Raw genomic sequence first — 21,813 nt, 5'->3', positions numbered from 1 at the left:
ATAGGACATGTTATGGGTACTACCAATGGACAGTGAATAATTTTAGTATTACTCTGTTCATCTTTTTACCTTGTTTCCAATGTTTGACCTCACTGGCCATTGAACAGAGCTGTCTTGAAGCTTCTGGGGTCCCATAATTCATATTATCTGTTTTGTCTTTCTCCACGCATTTCTGTGGTCTCCCTTCACCCGTCATGGGACCCCTCTGCATCACGTGAACAGACAACACTTGACTATTGTCTTTCCTTTGAACTACTGATGTTCTTTCATTTGATCGAGTATCTCATTATGCCTCATGGTTAAGGTACTGTCTGTTGCACGTGATTGTTCTATTTGGAGTTTCTAATGACTGCAGCAGATAATGTTAACACTGAGAGTTTCAACATTAGTGTCATTGAAAATATTCCAACAGGGAGATACATTTACAGTGGTCTTCATGCTCCTGGGCACACTCACCTGTTGCCACCGAGACTGAATTGTAGCAAGGAAACACAAATACCCCATGAGGCAGCTGACAGTCTCACTCCAAATTTCCTTCTAAGCATTGCTACCAGTTGACTTTGGTCTCTCATGCATGCACAATAGTCGTGGAATTGCTGTCTGCTCCTCACCGCCAGTTCCCAGCTGTAGGCTGACACTGGACCCTCATGGAGCCTGGCAGTGAAGTGTAATCCTGCTGTGGTTCACCAGCAATTAACCCAGGGAAAATCAACAGTGACCCTGTCATAGTTTGACCTAGCCATAGTCATCAAATTCTACAGTGCAGCAACAGGCTCTTCTGCCCATCTAGTCCACACCAACCTATTATCTGCTTAGTCCCATTGATCTGCACCCGGACTGGAGACGTCCATAACTCCCCCATTGAATGAACTCATCCAAATTGATCTTAAATGTTCAAATCGAATGTACATTGACTAATTCCAATAGCAGCACGTTCCACACTCTCAGCAACCTCTGAGTGAACAGGTTCCCCTCATATTAAACACGAAGTACACTGCAGATGCAGTCAGGATTCGGCCCGAAATGTTGACTGCTCATTTCAACGGATGCTGCCCGACCTGCTGAGTTCATCCAGCTTGTTTGTACATGATGATTCCTCCTCATATTGCCTTTGACAGTTTAAGAATAAGGGGCCACAGTTTAAGAATAATGGGTAGGCCATTTAGAACTGAGATGCGGAAAAACGTTTTCACCCAGAGAGTGGTGGATATGTGGAATGCTCTGCCCCAGAAGGCAGTGGAGGCCAAGTCTCTGGATGCATTCAAGAGAGAGTTAGATAGAGCTCTTATAGATAGCGAGGTCAAGGGATATGAGGAGAGGGCAGGAACGGGGTACTGATTGTGTATGATCAGCCATGATCACAGTGAATGGCAGTAAAGACTAGAAGGGCTGAATGGCCTACTCCTGCACCTGCTGTCTATTGTCTATTGTTCACCAGTCATCATTACCCCATGACTTCTAATTCCAGTCGTACCCAACCTCAGTAGTAAATGCCTTTTCACACTAACTCTCTCTATACCGTTTATAAACTTGTATAGCTCTATCACATCTCGCTTGGTCCTCCTACACTCTATGGAATAATGTCCTAACCTATTTACACTTTCTCTATATCTCATGTCCTCAAGTCCTGGCAACAATCTGTATTTTTTTCTATACTCGTTCAATCTTATTGATATCCTTCCGAGAGATAGGTACACACGTTGCTTCAAATTAGCCTCTGCAACATCAATTTCGACACAATATCCCAACTTCTGTATTCAATATTTTGACTTATGAAGGCCCATGTCCTAAAAACTTTACACCGCCATCTACCTTCGACAACAATTTCAAGAAATGTCTGATCTGTATTCCCTGATACCTTAGTTTAAGCGCACTGCTCAATGTCCTACCACTCAATGTCTTAGTGGCATCGTGGTTTGTCCTCAAAAAGTGCAACATCTCTCACGAGCCTTCATCAATTCTATCTCCCAATCTCCATTCTGCCTTTTTCTAGCTGTTCCATGTCCCGCTGCAAGCTCTGATAACCTTCTTCGCTGTCACTACCTTGGTGTTGTCCACAGATTTGCTGACCCAGTTTACCACATTATCATCCAGAGCGTTGATATATATGACAGACACCACCAGACCCAGTACAGATATCTGCCGCACACCACTAGTCATAGACCTCCAGTCAGAGAAGCAAACCTCTACTGCCACTCTTAGCTTCCCACGCGAATCCAATATCTAAACTAAATTACTACCATGTCATGACTGCCAAGCAACTTAATCTTATTCACCAAGATTTCATGAGGGATCTTCTCAAAGGCCTTGCTGAAATCCATGTAGATATCATTCACTGACTTGTTTTCATTATTTGCTTGGTAACTTCCTCGAGAAGCTATAAGATTGGTTAGACGGGATCTACAGGGCACAAATAAGTGCTGACTATCCGTAATTAATCCTTGGCCATCCAAATACTCATATTCGGTCCCTTAGAATACCTGACAAATAACTTTACCACCACGGGTGCAGGCTCACCAGCCTATAATTCCCTGCCTTATTCTTACAGCCTTATTCAAACAGCAGAACCCTCCAATACATCCGCATCTGACTTTTTAAATACCTTTAAATACTCTTAAATACCTTTGCTGGAGCACCTGAAATCTCTGAACTAGCCTCAAACGAGGTACGAAGGAAAGTCCTATGGATTTATCCACACTAATCTGCTTCAGGACAGCAAATACCTCCTCTATAATCTGTATAGAGTCCATGATTTCATTGCTGCTTTGCTTCATTTTAAAGAATCTGTATATCTCCTGAGTAAATATGAATGCAAAAAAAAATCAATTTAAATCCCCCCCACCATTTTCAGCTTCATGCATAAAGTCCTACTCTGAACTTCAAGAGGACCAATATTGTCCATTGATATACTTTTGTTCTAAATATATTTGATGAAGGGTTCGGGGTTCTCTTTTCCCTTGACCGTTAGAGCAAACTCATGCCATACTTCAGCCCTCCCGATTTCCTCCTTTACTAATTCTTGCATTTCCTGTATTCATTAAGTACCTCATTTGATCCTTCGAGTCTGTACTTGCTATGTGCTTAGGGTCTGAATATATCTCAAAACCTAAGGTTCCCTAAATATCTTACCCTTGCCTTTTATTCCATCATGAACATTCAAACTCTGTACTTGTGGTCATTTATGCATTCGAACTCTGTGCTTGTGGTCATTTATGCATTCGAACTCTGTACTCTCAAATTCTCAGTTTTGGAGGCCACACACTTAGCAAGCACATCTGTACCAGAAAACAACCTGTCCAATCCACTTTCATCAGATCCTTTCTGATACCATTAAAATTGGCCTTTCTCCAATTTAGAATATTAACCTGAGGACAAGACCTATCCCTTTCCATAAAAGATCTTTAAACTAATGGTATTGTGATCACCAGATCTATCTGTACTTGGAAACAACTGGTCCCAATCCACTTTCGCCAGATCCTTTCTGATACCATTAAAATTGGCCTTTCTTCAATTTAGATTCTTAACCCAAAGACCAGACCTAGCTTGTTCCATAATGATGTTTAAACTAATGGTAATAGATCCAAAGTGTTTACCTGCACACGTCTGTCATCTGTTTTGTTCCCTAATAGAATTCCAGTATGCACTGTCATAGTTATGACCTCAATATATTAATTATAAAAACTTCCTTGAACTTATTTGACCAGCACTGTTGCATCCAGCCCTTCACAATATGGTTGTCCCAGTCGATAAATGGGAAGTTAAAATTATCTATCATCATAACCTTCTTTTTCTTGCAACTGTTTGTGATCTCTCTACAAAGGTGATCCTCTAAATCCATTGACTGTTGGGTGCGCTATAATATAATCCCAACCATTTGTTGATCAGTTTCACCCATGCAGTCTCAGTAGAGGAGACCTCCAGCAATGCACGGACATTTTTCCTGACAGTTATGCCACCTCCTTCTTTAATTCCTCCCGCTCGATTGAATCAGTTCTAATGCAATGGAACGCTCGAATGCTGAATGGCCAGTCCTGCACCTCTTCCTACCAAATCACATCAATGGTTACTATGCTGTAATTCAATGTGCTGACCGATGCTCTAGGCTCATCGGCCTTTCCAATAACAATCCTTGCATTGACATAATACGCAACTCAGAACATTAGCTTCAGAATGTTTAGTGTCCTGACTCTGTATGTCAGCTTAACAATGTATTTCCCACACAGTCATCCATTATCGACTCTGGTTCTTCATCCTCCTGAAACTCTAGTTTAACACCTCCCCCATCCCTACGCCGCGCTAACAGCCCTTTCTGCAAGGGTATCAGTACCCCACTAGTTTGGGTACAAAACGATCACGTGTCTCCAGGTCCCATCTTCCTTGGAAGAGAGCTCAATCATCCCAACATCTGAAGCCCTCCGTAATGCACCATCTCATCAGCCACACGTTAGACTGCATTATCGTCCTACTTCAGGCCTCACTCACACGTTTTATGGGTAGCAATCCTGAGAACATAGCACTAGAGTACCTGCCCTTGTAACTTAGCCCGAACCCCGTGAAATCACTTTGCAGGACCTCATCACAATTCCTACTCTTGTCATTGGTACCGACGTGAACCACGACCTCTGGCAGCTCATCCTGTCCTTAAGAAAGTTTCAGACTCGATGCAAGATATCCCTGACCTTGGCAACACACCATCCAGACATCTTGTTCTCATAAATAGAATCACTTGTCTGTTCTCCTAACCATTAAATTCCCCGTCAGTACAGCTCACCTCTTCTCACCTTTTCTGAGCCACAAAGCCACACTCAGAGCCCGAGGCATAATCACCGTGGTTTTCCTCTGCTAGGCAATACCCCGAAACAGAAAGCTGTATACCTGTTACAGAGGAGTTTCCTGCAGTGGCTGCCTGTTCCCCTCCCCCTGACCTCCTCCTGATGGTCACCCAAAATCTACCTAAAGTCTCCGCCTCTCCTAACTGAACCCTCCCTGATACAAAGCCTCAACTCCCCACTCTATCTCCGGCTCACTCACACTATGTCTGCTCCACCTAAACCTTGCCAAGTAGATAATTACCTGAGGCGCAGAAAGTCCTGTCTGACCTTGTTCGCTTCTTTTAAAATCTTTGCCCCGCTATGAACACTTCAATGGCTCTCAGTGATCTGTGGTGAGCTGGGTCAGTCCATGTTCAGGGTAGATTTGTACCCATCCCTCCGCTCCTCAATATATTCCCCATTGTTCATTACAGAGCGTGACTGAGCTCGCGGAGAAGGGAAACCGAGCGGGCGCTTCCAAACTCCTTCTGGATCTGGTGATGGAGAAGGGCTCCGGGGCCCGGAAGGTGATGTGGGAATCCTTTGTGAAACTACATCATCATTTACCGAAGCTGAGCAGAATATTGAATGAAATACGGGAACGTGGTACGGTGAACAATACACTGTGTGTTACAGATGTAAATGCTGATGAATTTACAGTATTACACAGAACAGACTTCATGCAAGTTAATCTGTTTGAACAGGTGACGGCCAGTTCGCCTACATGGACACTGAGCGGGGTTTATCTGAAGTGCCCAAGCATCTGAAAGGTAAGTGATGGACCGAAAATCTCAAAGTCTGTATTTCACACTGAAAGTCTGAATACTTGTCTTTAGAGGCCTGTTTAGAGACTGTCAGAGTCTGGGAGACAGCTTTTTGTTGTTATTTCACTCTGAGAGTCTGAATACGTCTCTTTAGAGGCCTTTTTAGAGACTGACAGAGTCTGGGAGACAGGTTTTTGTTGTTATTTCACTCTGAGAGTCTGAATACATGTCTTTAGAGGCCTGTTTAGAGACGGTCAGAGTCTGGGAGACAGGTTTTAGTTGTTATTTCACTCTGAGAGTCTGAATACGTCTCTTTAGAGGCCTGTTTAGAGACTGTCAGAGTCTGGGAGAGAGGTTTTTGTTGTTATTTCACTCTGAATGCCTGTCTTTAGAGGCCTGTTTAGAGACGGTCAGAGTCTGGGAGACAGGTTTTAGTTGTTATTTCACTCTGAGAGTCTGAATACGTCTCTTTAGAGGCCTGTTTAGAGACGGTAGAGTCTGGGAGACAGATTTTTGCTGTTATTTCACTCTGAGAGTCTGAATACGTCTCTTTAGAGGCCTGTTTAGAGACGGTCAGAGTCTGGGAGACAGGTTTTTGTTGTTACTTCACTCTGAGAGTCTGAATACGTCTCTTTAGAGGACTGTTTAGAGACTGTCAGAGTCTGGAAGACAGGTTTTTGTTGTTATTTCACTCTGAGAGTCTGAATACATGTCTTTAGAGGCCTGTTTAGAGACGGTCAGAGTCTGGGAGACAGGTTTTAGTTGTTATTTCACTCTGAGAGTCTGAATACGTCTCTTTAGAGGCCTGTTTAGAGACTGTCAGAGTCTGGGGGACAGGTTTTTGTTGTTATTTCACTCTGAGAGTCTGAATACATGTCTTTAGAGGCCTGTTTAGAGACGGTCAGAGTCTGGGAGACAGGTTTTAGTTGTTATTTCACTCTGAGAGTCTGAATACGTCACTTTAGAGGCCTGTTTAGAGACTGTCAGAGTCTGGGAGACAGGTTTTTGTTGTTACTTCACTCTGAGAGTCTGAATACGTCTCTTTAGAGGACTGTTTAGAGACTGTCAGAGTCTGGGAGACAGGTTTTTGTTGTTATTTCACTCTGAGACTCTGAATACATGTCTTTAGAGGCCTGTTTAGAGACTGTCAGAGTCTGGGAGACAGGTTTTTGTTGTTATTTCACTCTGAGAGTCTGAATACGTCACTTTAGAGGCCTGTTTAGAGACTGTCAGAGTCTGGGAGACAGGTTTTTGTTGTTATTTCACACTGAGAGTCTGAATACGTCTCTTTAGAGGCCTGTTTAGAGACGGTCGGAGTCTGGGAGACAGGTTTTTGTTGTTACTTCACGCTGAGAGTCTGAATACGTCACTTTAGAGGCCTGTTTAGAGACGGTCAGAGTCTGGGAGACAGGTTTTTGTTGCTGTGGCTGGAGGACAGGAAACAATTTGCATTTGTCACAACACCCTTTCCGTGGGGGCGAATATCTGGAGATTTGACAAAACTGAAGCCAAGTCATTCCAATTGGAACATCCAACTCCAGCAAGGGAAATCTCACACCTCCAATCCAAAGTGGAGCCGAGATTTGTTGTTATACCTCCATAAGACCACAAGACATGGAAGCAGAATTAGGCTGTTCAGTCCATCAGTCTGCTTCGCCGTTCAATCATGGCTGAACCCAGGTCCCACTTAACCCAATACACCTGCCTTCTCGCATTATCCTTTGATGCCCTGACCTATCAGGAGCTTCTGCCTTAAATATACCCATGGACTTGGCCTCCACTGCAGTCTGTGACAGAGCCTTCCAGAGATTCACTACTCGCTGGCTCAAAAAAATCCTCCTCTCCTGTTCCAAAGGATCGCCCCTCAATTTTGAGGCTGTGGCCCCTAGTTCTGAATACACCCACCATGGGAAACATCTTTCCACATCCACCCTATCTGATCCTTTCAACATTCTGCAGGTTTAAAAGAGATTCCCTTGCATTCCTCAAAATTCCAGTGAATATAGGCCCAAAGTTGCCAAAACGCACCTCATATGTTAACCCCTTCATTCCCAGAATGATCCTCTTGAATATCCTCGGGACGCTCTCTCATGACAACACATCTTTTCAGAGGTACGGGGTGCAAAGCAGTTGACAATATTCCTGTAGTGCAGCTTGACTACAGTCTTGTAAAGGCTCAGCATTTATATTCTATTCTATTTTTTTCTGCCTTTACCACAGACCTGACCTTTAAATTAATCTTCTGGGAGTTTTGCTCGAGGCTCCAAAGTCCCTCTGAAGTCACTCTGCACCTCTGATTCTTGGACCTTCTGCCCATTTAGATAATAGTCCGCTCCTTTCGGCAAAATGCATTGTCATACAATTCCAACACTGTATTCCATCTGCCACCTTTTTGCCCATTTTCCCAGTTAGTCTCAGTCCTGTTGCAATCACATTATCTAACCCTGCACCTATCTTTGTATCATCCGCAAAATTTGCAGCAAGTACATTCATTCCATCATCTAAATCATTGAAAACAATCTGAAAGTCAGCGGTCCCAATACTGATCCCTGTGGAACACCACCAGTCAGTGGCAGCCAATCAGAAAAAGGCCCTTTTTATTCCCACTCGCTGCCTGCTGCCTGTCAGCAATTCCGCTCCACGGGCCAGTATCTTTCCTGTGACGTCATAGATTTTTATCTGGTTAAGCAGGTTCGTGTGCGGCAGCTTATCAAATGCTTTCTGAAAATCCAAGTAAATGGCATCCACTGACTCCTTTGTCCAGCCTGCTTCTTACTTCCACCGTGAAATCTAACAGAACCATTGCTAACTTATATTGTCATTAGTCTCCAAGTACCTCGAAACCTCAACCTTAATAAGAGACTCCAACTCTTTCCCCGTCGCTGAGGTTTAGCTAACTGGCCTATAATTTTCCTTCTTTTGCCTTCCTCCCTTCTTAAAGACTAGAGTGACAATTGCAATCTTCCAGTCCTCCAGGACCATGCCAGAATAAAGTGATTCTTCAAAGATCATGACCAATCCATTTGTCATCACTTCAGCAACCTCTCTCAGATCTCTGGGATGCAGTCCATCTCGCCCAGGTGACTTTGCACCTTAAGAGCTTTCAGTATGCCGAGATGTTTTTCTTTTGAAATAGCAATGGCACTCACTCCTACTGCCTGTCACTCGCAGAGCACTGCATGCTGCTAGCATCTGGAACAGTGAAGATATATGCAAAGCACACATTATCCAGTGTTCCAGCATGGACTCTCACCTCCCTTTTAATCTTTATATAACTGAAAATAAGTGTTTATTATCCTGCTTTATATTATTGGATTTTCTGCCCTCATATTTCATCTTTTCCCAACTTATAGCTTTTTTTAGTTGACTATTGTTATATTTTATGCCCTTTCCTCAGCTTTTATGCAATCCTTAACTTCCATTGTCAACCATGGTTGCCTACACGTGTCACTTGAGAACTTCTTCCTCCATGGGCCGTATCCATCCTGCAACTTGAGACCTATTCCCGGAAGCTTCAGCCATCTCCGCTAGTATCCTTCCCCAATCTACCTGGGAAACCTTCTCTCTCGTGCCTCTGTAATTCGCTTTATTCCATTGCGATTATCTCCGCTGGTATCCTTCTCCAATCTACCTGGGAAATCTTCTCTCTCGTGCCTCTGTAATTCGCTTTATTCCATTGCGATCATCTCCGCTGGTATCCTTCTCCAATCTACCTGGGAATGCTTCTCTCTCGTGCCTCTGTAATTCGCTTTATTCCATTGCGATCATCTCCGCTGGTATCCTTCTCCAATCTACCTGGGAATGCTTCTCTCTCGTGCCTCTGTAATTCGCTTTATTCCATTGCGATCATCTCCGCTAGTATCCTTCTCCAATCTACCTGGGAAATCTTCTCTCTCGTGCCTCTGTAATTCGCTTTATTCCATTGCGATCATCTCCGCTAGTATCCTTCTCCAATCTACCCGGGAAAGCTTATCTCTCGTGCCTCTGTAATTCGCTTTATTCCATTGCGATCATCTCCGCTAGTATCCTTCTCCAATCTACCTGGGAAAGCTTCTCTCTCGTGTCTCTGTAATCCGCTTTATTCCATTGCGATCATCTCCGCTAGTATCCTTCTCCAATCTACCTGGGAAAGCTTCTCTCTCGTGCCTCTGTAATTCGCTTTATTCCATTGCGGTACTGATACTGTAAATTATGCTTCTCCCTCTCAAACTGTATTATGAATTCACTCATATTATGATCACTACCTCTTAATCGCTCTTTTACATTAAGCTCCCTCATAAGATCAGGGCTATTACACAACACCCAATCAAAGATAGCCTTTCACCGAGTCGTCTCAAGCACAAGCTGCTCTGAAACGCTATCTCGTGGGAAGTCAATAAATTCCCTCTCTTGCGATCTGACTGCTGACGTTTGTTTGATTTTCTTATTCCCCGTGCACATTGAAGTTCTTCATTACAACTGCGTCATTAGCTTTAACACACGCCTTTTCCAACTCCCTTTGCAATCTCAACCCCATACATTCGCTATTTTCAGGCCAATATAGGGTCCCTATAAAGCTTTTTTTTTAACTTTTACAATTTCCTATCTCCACCCACAAAGCTTCAACATTCTCTAAGCCTATGTCACCTCTTTCTACAGATGTGATTCCACCTCGAACCAGCACAGCCACATCACCAACACCTATACCTTCCTGCCTGTCCTTTCGATAAGACATTTATCCTTTAATGTTAAGCTTCCAACTATGGTCTTCTTTCAGCCACGACTCAGAGATGCCCACAACATCATACCGACCAATCTCTAATTGCGCCAAAAGTTTGTCCACCTTATTCTGAATGTTGTGTGCATTTAAATACAATGTGTTTAGCCCTGCATCTCCGCCCTTTTGAATGTTGTCGATGTGGTACAATTTAACAGTTTGGTCCGTCTGTATTTGAACCCAGTCATTGGCTTGTCCTTCCTTACATTCATGTTAAACCCATCATCTACTTGTAAACCTGCTGGTTCATCCACAGCTTTATCATCCTAGTTCCAGTCCACCGGCCATTTTAGGTTAAAACACTCCCAACAGCTCCAGTAAATCTGCCCGTAAGAATATTGGTCCTCATCGGATTCACGTGCAACCCGTGCCTTTTGTACAGGTCCTACCTGCCCCGGAAGTGGTCCCAATTATCCAGAAATCTGAATTCCTGCCCCCTGCTCCAAATGCTCTGCCACACATTTCTCTGCCACCTCATTCTATTCCTATTGCCACTGTCGGGTGGCACAGGTAGCAATCCTGAGATCACTACTTTTGAGGTCCTGCTCCTCAGCTTTTTTCCTAACCCCCTGTGTTTGGTTTTCCAGACCTCCTCCCTTTGCTTTTCCTATGTCGTTGTTACCAATGTTTGTCACGACTTCTGGCTGCTCAACCTCCCTTCTCAGGATATTGTGAACGCGTCCAGAAACATTTCGGACAATGGCACCTGAGAGGCAAAGTACCATCGGTGTGCACAGAATCGCCTAGCTGCCCTCCTGACTTTAGAGTTCCCTATTACCACTGCCATCCTCTTCAGCTTCCTGCTCTTCCGCACATCATCGGGGAATTGCCTGGGTTCATGTACCAGCTCCTCGGAGAATAAGAGACTGTAGACCAGTGCGGGGTGTGTTATATCGTGACTGGCTCAGCCTGGAAAAGGAAACGGAAATTATGTTCCTTTTCTGCGGCTCAGTACTGACAGCTTCATCCTAAAGGAGTGTCAAGAACATCGGTCCATTGTGAGAAAAGTAAAAGTCAGTAGAGCAAGTAAATGCCCCCTCACCCCCCACTGTTACCCTCTGCAGGGTTGCACAGTTCAGCAGAAGCTGAGCAGTGAAAGCAGTGAAACCACCCGCCCCACACAACACTCTCCTCTCCAGAATCACGTGTGCACTTGGTGCTCGCTGGAACACCGGGGAATCTGCAAACTACCAACAGAGGGGAGAGTGGAGCCTTTAACAGCGAATCTGAATCAGATCAGAAATGTTTCTGGGCCGTCTTTCACTTTCAGACACTCTAATCTCTGATCACCCGATTTCACACAAACAGTGTCTTTCACAGGTATTTTTTTATTAAAGAAAATATGTTGTGAGCTCCATGTTCATCAGATCAGGCATTGACAACCTATTTCTGTCCGTCATAAGATGTTCGAAGGAAACACATGGAGACTCTGCGGACACAGACTGAAACACTGAGAGTGAACACGATCCTGATGAGGGAGAAGGTGAAGGTTTTCCAGCTGGTTGATCGATACGCTGAGCTCACGGTCATTTCTACTGTTCGAGATCGGAGACTGGTGGAACATGAGCTGCTGGCAAGAGGCAGAGACCACGAGGAGTGGGGAGAAAAAGATCTCCGTGGTAACCTGGAAAAAATCCGGACTGATCAGTTATTCAAGAAGAGCTTTGTTCAAAAATTGAAAAGATCTGTCTTTAGAAACAAATCCGGGATGTCTGCAGCAGTGGCCGGAGTCCCAGGGATTGGGAAAACAACAATGGTACAAAAGATTGTTTATGACTGGGCCACGGGGAAGATATACCAACAATTCCAGTTTGTCTTCAGTTTCAAATTCCGGGATTTAAACTCCATTAACTGCAGAATAAACCTGAAAGAACTGATTCTGCATCAGTATCCTTACTTTGGGAATATTCTGGGAAAAGTCTGGAAACACACAGAGGGACTGCTGTTCATATTTGACGGATTGGATGAATTCAAGGACAAAATTAACTTTGTTGATGGTCGGAGAGACACAGAATCACAGTACACAGATCCTGAATTCAAGTGCAACGTGTCTGACATTGTGTACAGTTTAATCCAGGGCAAGCTGCTCCCAGGGTGTTCAGTGCTGGTGACAACCCGTCCCACTGCGTTACATTTATTGGAAAAGGCAGACATCAGTGTCTGGGCTGAAATCCTGGGATTTGTTGGTGAAGAACGGAAGGAATATTTCATCAGGTATTTTGAAGATCGGACGGTGGCAGAAGCTGTTTTCAAACACGTGAAGGAGAACGAGATCCTGTACACCATGAGCTACAACCCCTCCTACTGCTGGATCCTCACTCTGGCACTGGGCCCCTTCTTCACACAAAGAGTTAGGGACCCACAGCAAGTTCCCAAAACCATCACCCAACTGTACTCCTACTATATTTACAACATCCTGAAAAACCACGGCCGTGAGATTGAGAGCCCCCGTGATGTGTTACTCAGGGTTGGTCAGATGGCCTACAGAGGAGTGTCTGAGAAGAAGATTGTGTTTACACATGGAGATTTGATCAACTACAATCTGCAACCTTCCCAGTTCCTGTCCGGATTCCTGATGGAGCTTTTGGAGAGAGAGGATTCTGCCCAGAGTGTGGTGTACACATTCCCACACCTCACCATCCAAGAGTTTGTAGCTGCAGTCGCACAATTCCTGAATCCACATCCCGGGGATATCCTGAAGTTCCTCACTAAAGCCCACAACACGACAGATGGGCGATTTGAGGTATTTCTCCGTTTTGTTGCTGGTCTCTCCTCCCCAATGACAGCTCGGGGCCTGGAGGAGTTTCTGGGTCCATTTCCTCATCAAACAACCCACCAGGTGATTGACTGGGTGAAGGAGGAGGTTAAACGCCAGAGTGGAAACACGAGGAATGAAGCTGGTAAAAGGAGCCTCCTGAACACATTGCACTACCTGTTTGAGTCTCAGAATCGTGGCCTGGCTCAGGCCACACTGGGATCTGTGGAAACACTTTCATTCAGTGGAATGACACTGACCCCGATTGACTGCGCGGTGCTGTCTCATGTCATCGGACTCTGTGATACAATAAAACACCTCGACCTGCAGGGGCTGTCACATTCAGTGTGAAGGAATCCAACGGCTGGGACCCGGGCTGCACAAATGCCAGGAGTTGAGGTAACTTGATTTATCTCTCACTCTGAACTGTGAAACTGTTCCATTGTGTTGTTTCAATGGAAAGGAATTTCGGTAAATTTGTAGTAAATCAGATTGAGAAGAATTATGACAAATGCCCAGGGGATCGGTCAGTAATTCCCCAAGGACAGGAGGGTTCTTTGGTTCCTTGTGAAGGGATGTTGGAGACTTCATCAGATCAGTGAACAACGACCATTGGTTTAATGGTAGTAAATCACAGGAATGGCCGTGTTTCTCGCTGCCTGTGACCCGTCCATTGACAATGTTCCTTCTCACTGTTACTGACACCCAGACCGACACTGACTGCAGCAGGTGGGTCAGAGATTCACACCCCCTTCCCGGTGAGGGACAAGAGACTGTCAGCAGACTGTCCCAGTGAGAAGGAAAGAAATACCATTGTGAGATTGTCCTCCCCTGCCCTTCCCCGTGTGTGACTTTGCTCACTTCCAGATACGCAAAGAGCGAGGGTGCATCTCCTCTGGGCCTCTGTTCAGACCCAACACACACATACAAAAAATTTCTGTATCCTCTCGTCTTGTAGGATTATCGTTTACCCTTGGAATCCTCCCGTGGGACCTCTCATCCCAATCCCCCTTCCATTCTTTGGAATCTTGCACACACCCCCATTCCTCCTGTAGGCTCTCTATTACTCTTTCCTCATCCTCCTGTGGGATGTCTTTTCCACACAACCCACACACCCCCCCGCCTTCCTGTTAGATCTCTTCTCCCCATCCCCCTTTCATCCTGTGGAATCTCTTTTCCCCATCCCCCTTCCCCGTGTGGGATCTCTCTTCCCCATCCCCTTTCTCCTGTGGGATCTCACTTCCCCATCCCCTTTCTCCTTTGTGATCTCTCTTTCCCATCCCCATTTCGCCTGTGGGAACTCTCCTCCCCATAGAATCATAAAATCATAGACCACTACAGCACAGAAAACAAGCCATTCAGTCCTTCTAGTCTGTACCAAAACCTTATTCCGCTAGTCCCATTGACCTGCACCCAGTCCATAACCCTCCAGTCCTCTCCCATCCATGTATTTATCTAATGTATTCTTAAAGCTTAAGAGTGAGTCCATATTTTCCAAATCAGATGGCAGCTCGTTCCACACTCTCACCACCCTCTGAGTGAAGAAGTTCCTCCTAATGCTCCCCCTAAACCTTTCCCCTTTCACACTGAAGCCATGTCTTCTCATTTGTATCTCTCCTAATCTATGCCTATTCGCATTTACCCTGTCTATACCCTCATAATTTTGTAAACCTCTATCAAATCTCCCCTCATTCTTCTACGCTCCAAGGAATAAAGTCCTAACCTGTTCAATCTTTCCTTGTAACTCAACTCCTGCACACCCAGCAACATCCTAGTAAGTCTTCTCTGCACTTTTTCAAACTTACTGATATCCTTCCTACAGTTCGGTGATCAGAGCTGCACACAATACTCCAAATTTGGCCTCACCAATGCCTTATACAACCTCACCATAATATTCCAACTCCTATACTCAGTACTTTGATTTATGAATGCCAGGATGCCAAAAGCCTTTTTTACAACCCTGTCCACCTGTGACGCCACTTTCAGGGGCTTATGTATCTGAACCCCCAGATCCCTCTGTTCCTCCACACTCTTCAGTGCCCTACCGTTATTGTGTATGTCGTACCTTGATTTGTCCTTCCAAAATGGAACACCTCACACTTGTCTGCATTAAATTCCATCTGCCATTTTCTGGCCCATTTTTCCAGTTGGTCCAGATCCCTCTGCAAGCTTTGAAAGCCTTCCTCGCTGTCCACAACGCATCCATCTTAGTGTCATCCACAAACCTGCGGATCCAATTTATCAAATTATCATCTACATCATTGATATAGACAACAAACAACAATGGTCCCAGCACAGATCCCTGAGACACACCACTAGTCACAGGCCTCCAGTCTGAGAAGCAATCATCCACTACCACTCTCTGTCTTCTCCCACACAGCCAATTCGAATCCAGTTTACAACCTCTCCATGGATACCTAGTGTCTGAACTTTCTGAACTAACCTCTTACGTGGGACCTTGTCAAAGGCCTTACTAAAGTTCATGCAGACAACATCCTCCTCGAAAAACACTACAAGATTCATTAAACATGATCTACCACACACAAAGCCATGTTGACTATCTTTAATCAGCCCTTGGCTGTCCAAATCCTTGTATATCCGATCTCTCAGAACACCTTCTGATAATTTACCTACTACTGATGTCAGGCTCACTGGCCTGTAATTACCTGGTGTACTTTTGGAGCCTTTTTCAAACAACGGAACAACATGAGCTACCCTCCAATCCTCCGGCACCGCACCCGTGGCTGAGGACATTTTAAATATTTTTGCCAGGGCCCCTGCAATTTCTACACTAGTCTCTCTCAAGGTCCGAGAAAAAATCATGTCAGGCCCGGGGGATTTAACTACCTGTATTCACTGTAAGGCAGCAAGCAACACCTCCTCTTTAATCTCTATATGTTCCATGACACTACTGTTTGTTTGCCTTAATTCCATATCCACTATGCCAGTTTCCTGAGTAAACACTGATGCAAAAAATCTGTTTAAGATCTCCCCCATCTCGTGAGGCTCCACACATAGACGACCACTCTGATCTTCTAGGCGACCAATTTTGTCCTTTACTATCCTTTTACTCTCAATATACTTGTAGAAACCCTTTGGGTTTACCTTCACATTATCTGCCAAAGCAACCTCATGTCTCCTTTTTGCCTTCCTGATTTCCTTCTTTAGTATTCACTTACATTTTCTATACTCTTCAAGTACCTCATTTCTTCCTTGTTGCCTATACCTGCTAAACACCTACTTAACCAGATCACCAATATCACTTGTAAACCAACGTTCCCTATGCCTGTTAACTTTGCCTTTGATCCTGGCCGGAAAATGCAAACTCTGCACTCTCAAAATTTCACCCTTGAAGGCGTTCCACTTACTAAACACATCCTTGCCAGAAAAAAACTTAACCCAATCCACACTTCCCATATCCTCCCTCTTTTCCACAAAATTGGTCCTTCTCCAATTCAGAACCTTAACTGGTGGATGAGTCCTATCCTTATCCATAATTATCTTGAAACTAATGACATTATGGTCACTGGACCCAAAATGTTTGCTTACATATACTTCTGTCACCTGACCTGTCTGGTTCCCTAATAGGGGATCAGGTACTGCACCCTCTCTCGTTGGTACCTCAATATATTGATTTAGAAAACTTTCCTGAACACATTTGACAAACTCCACGCCATCTAACCCTTTCTCAGAGTGGGCATCCCCGTCAATATGTGGAAAGTTAAAATCCCCTACGATTACAACTTTTTGTTTCTTACATTGGTCTGCTATCTCTCTACAGATTTGCTCCTCCGATTCTCTCTGCCTATTGGGCGGTCTATAATACAACCCTATTCGTGTGGTCGCACCTTTCCCGTTCCTCAGCTCCACCCATACGGCCTCTGTAGACGAGTCCTCCGGGCTGTCCCATCTACGCACAGCTGTGATATTCTCCCTGACTGGTAATGCCACTTCTCCCCCTTTCATCCCTCCGCCCTATCACCTCTGAAACAACGGAAACCCAGAACATGAAGCTGCCAGTCCTGCCCCTCCTGCAAACCAAGTCTTACTAATAGCAATAATGTCGATATCATTATCGTGCCAATCCACGCACTAAACTCATCTGCCTTACCTACAATACTCCTTCCATCAAAATAGATGTACCTGAGAACATTTCTATCACGTACAAACCATTGATATCTGTCTATACAAGCAGTCCTCGCATGACCCTTATCCTCCTCCACCTCACTATCTGCTCTAACACTCTGCCCCCTCCCCCTGCAAACCAGTTTAAAACCCCCGGAGCAGAACTTGCTAACCTACCGGCTAGGATGTTAGTTCCCTCCAGTTCAGGTGCAAACTGCCCAATTCGAACTGGTCCCACCTCCCCTGGAAGAAAGCCCAATTGTCCAGAAACATGAACCCCACCCTCATGCACCATCCCCTCAGCCACGTATTTAGCTGCATTATCTTCCTATTTCTAGCCTCACTAGCACGTGGCACGGGTAGCAATCCACCTGTGGGATCTCACTTTTCCATCCCCCTTTCATGCTCTGGGCTCTCTGATCCCACTCCACCTTCCTGCTGTTGGATCTCTCCTCAGCATCCCCCTTCCTCGTGTGGGATCTCTCTCCCCCATCCCCCTTCCTTCTGTTGGATCTCTATTCCCCATCCCCCTTCCTCCTGTTGGATCTCTCTTCCCCATCCCGCTTCCTTCTGTGGGATCTCTCATCCCCATCCCCCTTCCTGCCGTGGGATCCCTCTTCCCCATCCCCCTTCCTTCTGTGGGATCTCCCTTCCCCATTCCGTCCTGCTGTGGGATCTCTCATCCCCATCCCCCTTCCTGCTGTGGGATGTCTCTTCTCCATACACCTTCCTCCTGTGGGATCTCTCTCCCCCATTGACTACTTCCTGTCAGATCTCTCTTTGGCATTCCCCATTGTCCTGTGGAATTTCACTTCCCCATCTCCCTTCCTCCTGTGGGATCTCTCTTCCCCATCCCCCTTCCTCCTGTGGGATCTCTCTACCCCATCCCCCTTCCTCCTGTGGGATCCCTCTTCCCCATCCCCCTTCCTTCTGTGGGATCTCCCTTCCCCATTCCGTCCTGCTGTGGGATCTCTCATCCCCATCCCCCTTCCTGCTGTGGGATGTCTCTTCTCCATACACCTTCCTCCTGTGGGATCTCTCTCCCCCATCGACTTCTTCCTGTCAGATCTCTCCTTGGCATTCCCCATTGTCCTGTGGAATTTCACTTCCCAACCCCCTTCCTCCTGTGAGATTTCTCTTCCCAATCCCACATCCTCCTGTGGGAACTCTCTTCCACATCCCTCCTCCTCCTAGCCAATCTCTCAACCCCTTCCCGCGTCATTCTGTTTAATCTCTCTCTATATCCCCTTCCTCCTGTGGGATCTCTCTTCCCCATCCCCCTTCCACCTGTGGGATCTCTCTACCCCATCCCCCTTCCTCCTGTGGGATCTCTCTTCCCCATCCCCCTTCCTCCTGTGGGATCTCTCTTCCCCATCCCCCTTCCTCCTGTGGGATCTCTCTTCCCCATCCCCCTTCCTCCTGTGGGATCTCTCTACCCCATCCCCCTTCCTCCTGTGGGATCTCTCTTCCGCATCCCCCTTCCTCCTGTGGGATCTCTCTTCCACACTCCCATGCCGCCTGTGGGATCTCCCTTCCCCATCCCTCTTCCTGCTGTGAGATCTCTCTACCCATCTCCCTTCCTCCTGTGGGCTCTCTGTTCCCTATACAACTTCCTCCTGTGGGATCTCTCATCACCAGCTCCCTTCCTCCTGATGAATCTCTCTTCCCCATCCCCATTCCTACAGTGGAATCTCTCTTCTCCACCCCCCATGCTCCTGTGGGATCTCTCTTCCACATCCCCTTTCACCCTCTGGGGCCTCTGTTCCCATCCCACTTCCATCTGTTGGATCTGTCTTCCCCAACTCCCTTCCTCCTGTGGGATTTAAACACCCCACCCCTTTCTTCCTGTGGGATCTCACTTCAATATCCCATTTCATACAGTGGGATCTCTCTTCCCCATCCACCTGACCCCCGTGGGGGCTCTGTTTCCATCCCTCCACTTCTTACGGGATCTTGCTTCGCCATTTCCCTTCCTCCTATACATCTCTCTTCCCCATTCCCCATCCTCTTGTGGGATCTCTCTTCCCCATCCCCCTTCGTTCTGTGGGATCTCTCTTCCCAATCCCCTACATCGGATGGGATCTCTCTTCCCCGTCCCCCTTCCTCCCGTGGCATTTATTTTCCCCATCACTCTTCCTCCTATGGGATCTCTCCTACTCATCCCCCAACCTCCTGTATGATCTCGCTTCCCCACCCACTTCCTCCTGTCTCATCTCTCGTCCCCATGCCTGATCATCCTATGGGATCTGTATTCCCCATTCCCATTCCTTCTGTGGGATCTATTGTCACCACCCCCTTCCTTCCGAGGGATTGCTCTTCCCCATCCCATTTCCTCCTGTGGGTCATCATAATGCCCCCTCTTCCTGTGGGATCTGTCTTGTCCCTCCACATGTATCTCACAACCCCATCCCACATCCTCCTGTCAGATCTCTCTTCCCCATTCTCCTTCCAACTGTGGGATATCTCCTCCCCACCATCTTTCTCCCCAATCCCCTTACTTCTGTGGGATCTCTATTCCCAATCCCCTTCCACCTGTGCACTCTCTGCTCCCCATCAACATCCTGCTGTGGGATCTCTCTTCCCCATCCCCCATCCACCTGTGGGATCTTCCTTCCTCATCCCCCTTCCTCCTGTGGGATCTCTTTTCCCCATCCCCCTTCCTCCTCTGGGATCTCTTTTCCTCATCGCCCTTCCTGCTGTGGGATCTCTCTTCCCCATCCCCTTTCCTCCTGAGGGATCTCTCTTCCCCATCCCGCTTCCTCCTGTGGGATCTCTCTTCCCCAACCCCCTCCCTCCTGAGGAATGTCTATTCCCCATTCCCCATCCACCTGTGGGATCTTCCTTCCTCATCCCCCTTCCTCCTGTGAGATCTCTTTTCCCCATCCCCTTTCCTCCTCTGGGAACTCTCTGCCCCATCCCCCTTCCTCCTGTGGGATCTCTTTTCCCCATCCCCTTACTCCTGCAGGGCCTTGTTTCGAATACCTGCCACTTCCTGTCGGATCGCTCTTTGGCATACCCCATTGTCCTGTGTAATTTCTCTTCCCCATCCCCCTTCCTCCTGTGAGATTTCTCGTCCCAATCCCACATCCTCCTGTGGGAACTGCCTTCCACATCCCTCCTCCTCCTGGCCGATCTCTCAACCCCATCCCCCTTCATCCTGGTTAATCCCTCTCTCTCCTTCCCCCTTCCTCCCATGGGATCTCTCTTCCCCGTCCCCCTTCCTCCTGTGGGATCTCTCTTCGCCATCCCATTCCTCCTGTGGGATCTCTCTTCCCCATCCCCATTCCTCCTGTGGGATCTCTCTTCCCCATCCCACTTCCTCCTGTGGATTCCCCAATCCCCATCCCCCTTCATCTTGTGGGATCTCTCTTTCACACCCCCCTCCTCCTGCGGGACATCGCTTCCACATCCCTCCTCCTGGCCGATCTCTCAACCCCTTCCCCCTTCATCCTGTTTAATCCCTCTCTCTTCTCTCCCCTTCCTCCCATGGGACCTCCCTTCACCATCCCCTTCTTCCAGTGGGATCTCTCTTCGCCATCCCCCTTCCTCCTGTGGGATCTCTCTTCCCCTTCCCACATCCTCCTGTGGGACAACCCTTCCCCATCTCCCTCCTGTGAGATCTCTCTTCCTCATCCCCCTTTCACCTGTGGGGTCTCTCTTCCCCATCCCCTTTCTCCAGTGGGGTCTCTCTTCCTCATCCCCCTTACTCCTGTGGGATCTCTCTTCCCCAAACCCCTTCCTCCGGTGGGATCGCTTTTCCCCATCCCCCTTCCTCCTGTGGGGTCTCTCTTCCCCATCCCTCTTCCTCCTGTGGGATCTCTCTTCCCCATCCCACTTCCTCCGGTGGGACCGCTTTTCCCCATCCCCCTTCCTCCTGTGGGATCTCTCTTCCCCTTCCCACATCCTCCTGTGGGACAAACCTTCCCCATCTCCCTCCTGTGAGATCTCTCTTCCTCATCCCACTTACTCCTGTGGGGTCTCTCTTCCCCATCCCCTTTCCTCCGGTGGGGTCTCTCTTCCCCATCCCCCTTCCTCCTGTGGGATCTCTCTACCCCATCCCCCTTCCTCCTGTGGGATCTCTCTTCCCGATCCCCCTTCCTCCGGTGGGATCGCTTTTCCCAATCCCCCTTCCTCCTGTGGGGTCTCTCTTCCCCATCCCGCTTCCTCCTGTGGGAACTCTCTTCCCCATCCCCCTTCCTCCTGTGGGAACTCTCTTCCCCATCCCCCTTCCTCCGGTTGGATCGCTTTTCCCCATCTCCCTTCCTCCTGTGGGGTCTCTCTTCCCCATCCCCCTTCCTCCTGTGGCGTCTCTCTTCCCCATCCCCTTTCACCCTGCGAGTTCGCTCTTCCCCTTCCCACATCCTCCTCTGGGACATCCCTTCCCCATCTCCCTCCTGTGAGATCTCTCTTCCCCATCCCCCTTTCTCCTGTGGGGTCTCTCTTCCCCATCACCCTTCCTCCTGTGGGATCTCTCTTCCCCATCCCCCTTCCTCCTGTGGGATCTCTCTTCCCCATCCCACTTCCTCCGGTGGGATCGCTTTTCCCCATCCCCCTTCATCCTGTGGGGTCTCTCTTCCCCATCCCCCTTCCTCCTGTGGGATC

At 47.2% G+C, this 21,813-nt stretch overlaps 1 protein-coding gene across 1 annotated transcript in view; it reads left to right on the top strand.

The window, feature by feature from the left end:
• LOC140721546 (NACHT, LRR and PYD domains-containing protein 3-like) overlaps positions 1 to 21,813 on the top strand; it is an 817,640-nt gene that overhangs the window by 41,338 nt on the left and 754,489 nt on the right. The window contains exon 7 of the mRNA XM_073036371.1: positions 5,246 to 5,417. Within this exon, the coding sequence (XP_072892472.1) occupies positions 5,246 to 5,417 (172 nt within the window). The remainder of the gene's footprint in view (positions 1 to 5,245; positions 5,418 to 21,813) is intronic.

Source organism: Hemitrygon akajei, unplaced genomic scaffold, assembly GCF_048418815.1.
Source record: "Hemitrygon akajei unplaced genomic scaffold, sHemAka1.3 Scf000057, whole genome shotgun sequence".
Lineage (NCBI taxonomy): Eukaryota > Metazoa > Chordata > Chondrichthyes > Myliobatiformes > Dasyatidae > Hemitrygon > Hemitrygon akajei.
Note: the sequence above shows the minus strand (reverse complement) of the source record. Positions and strands in the feature narration are given on the sequence as shown.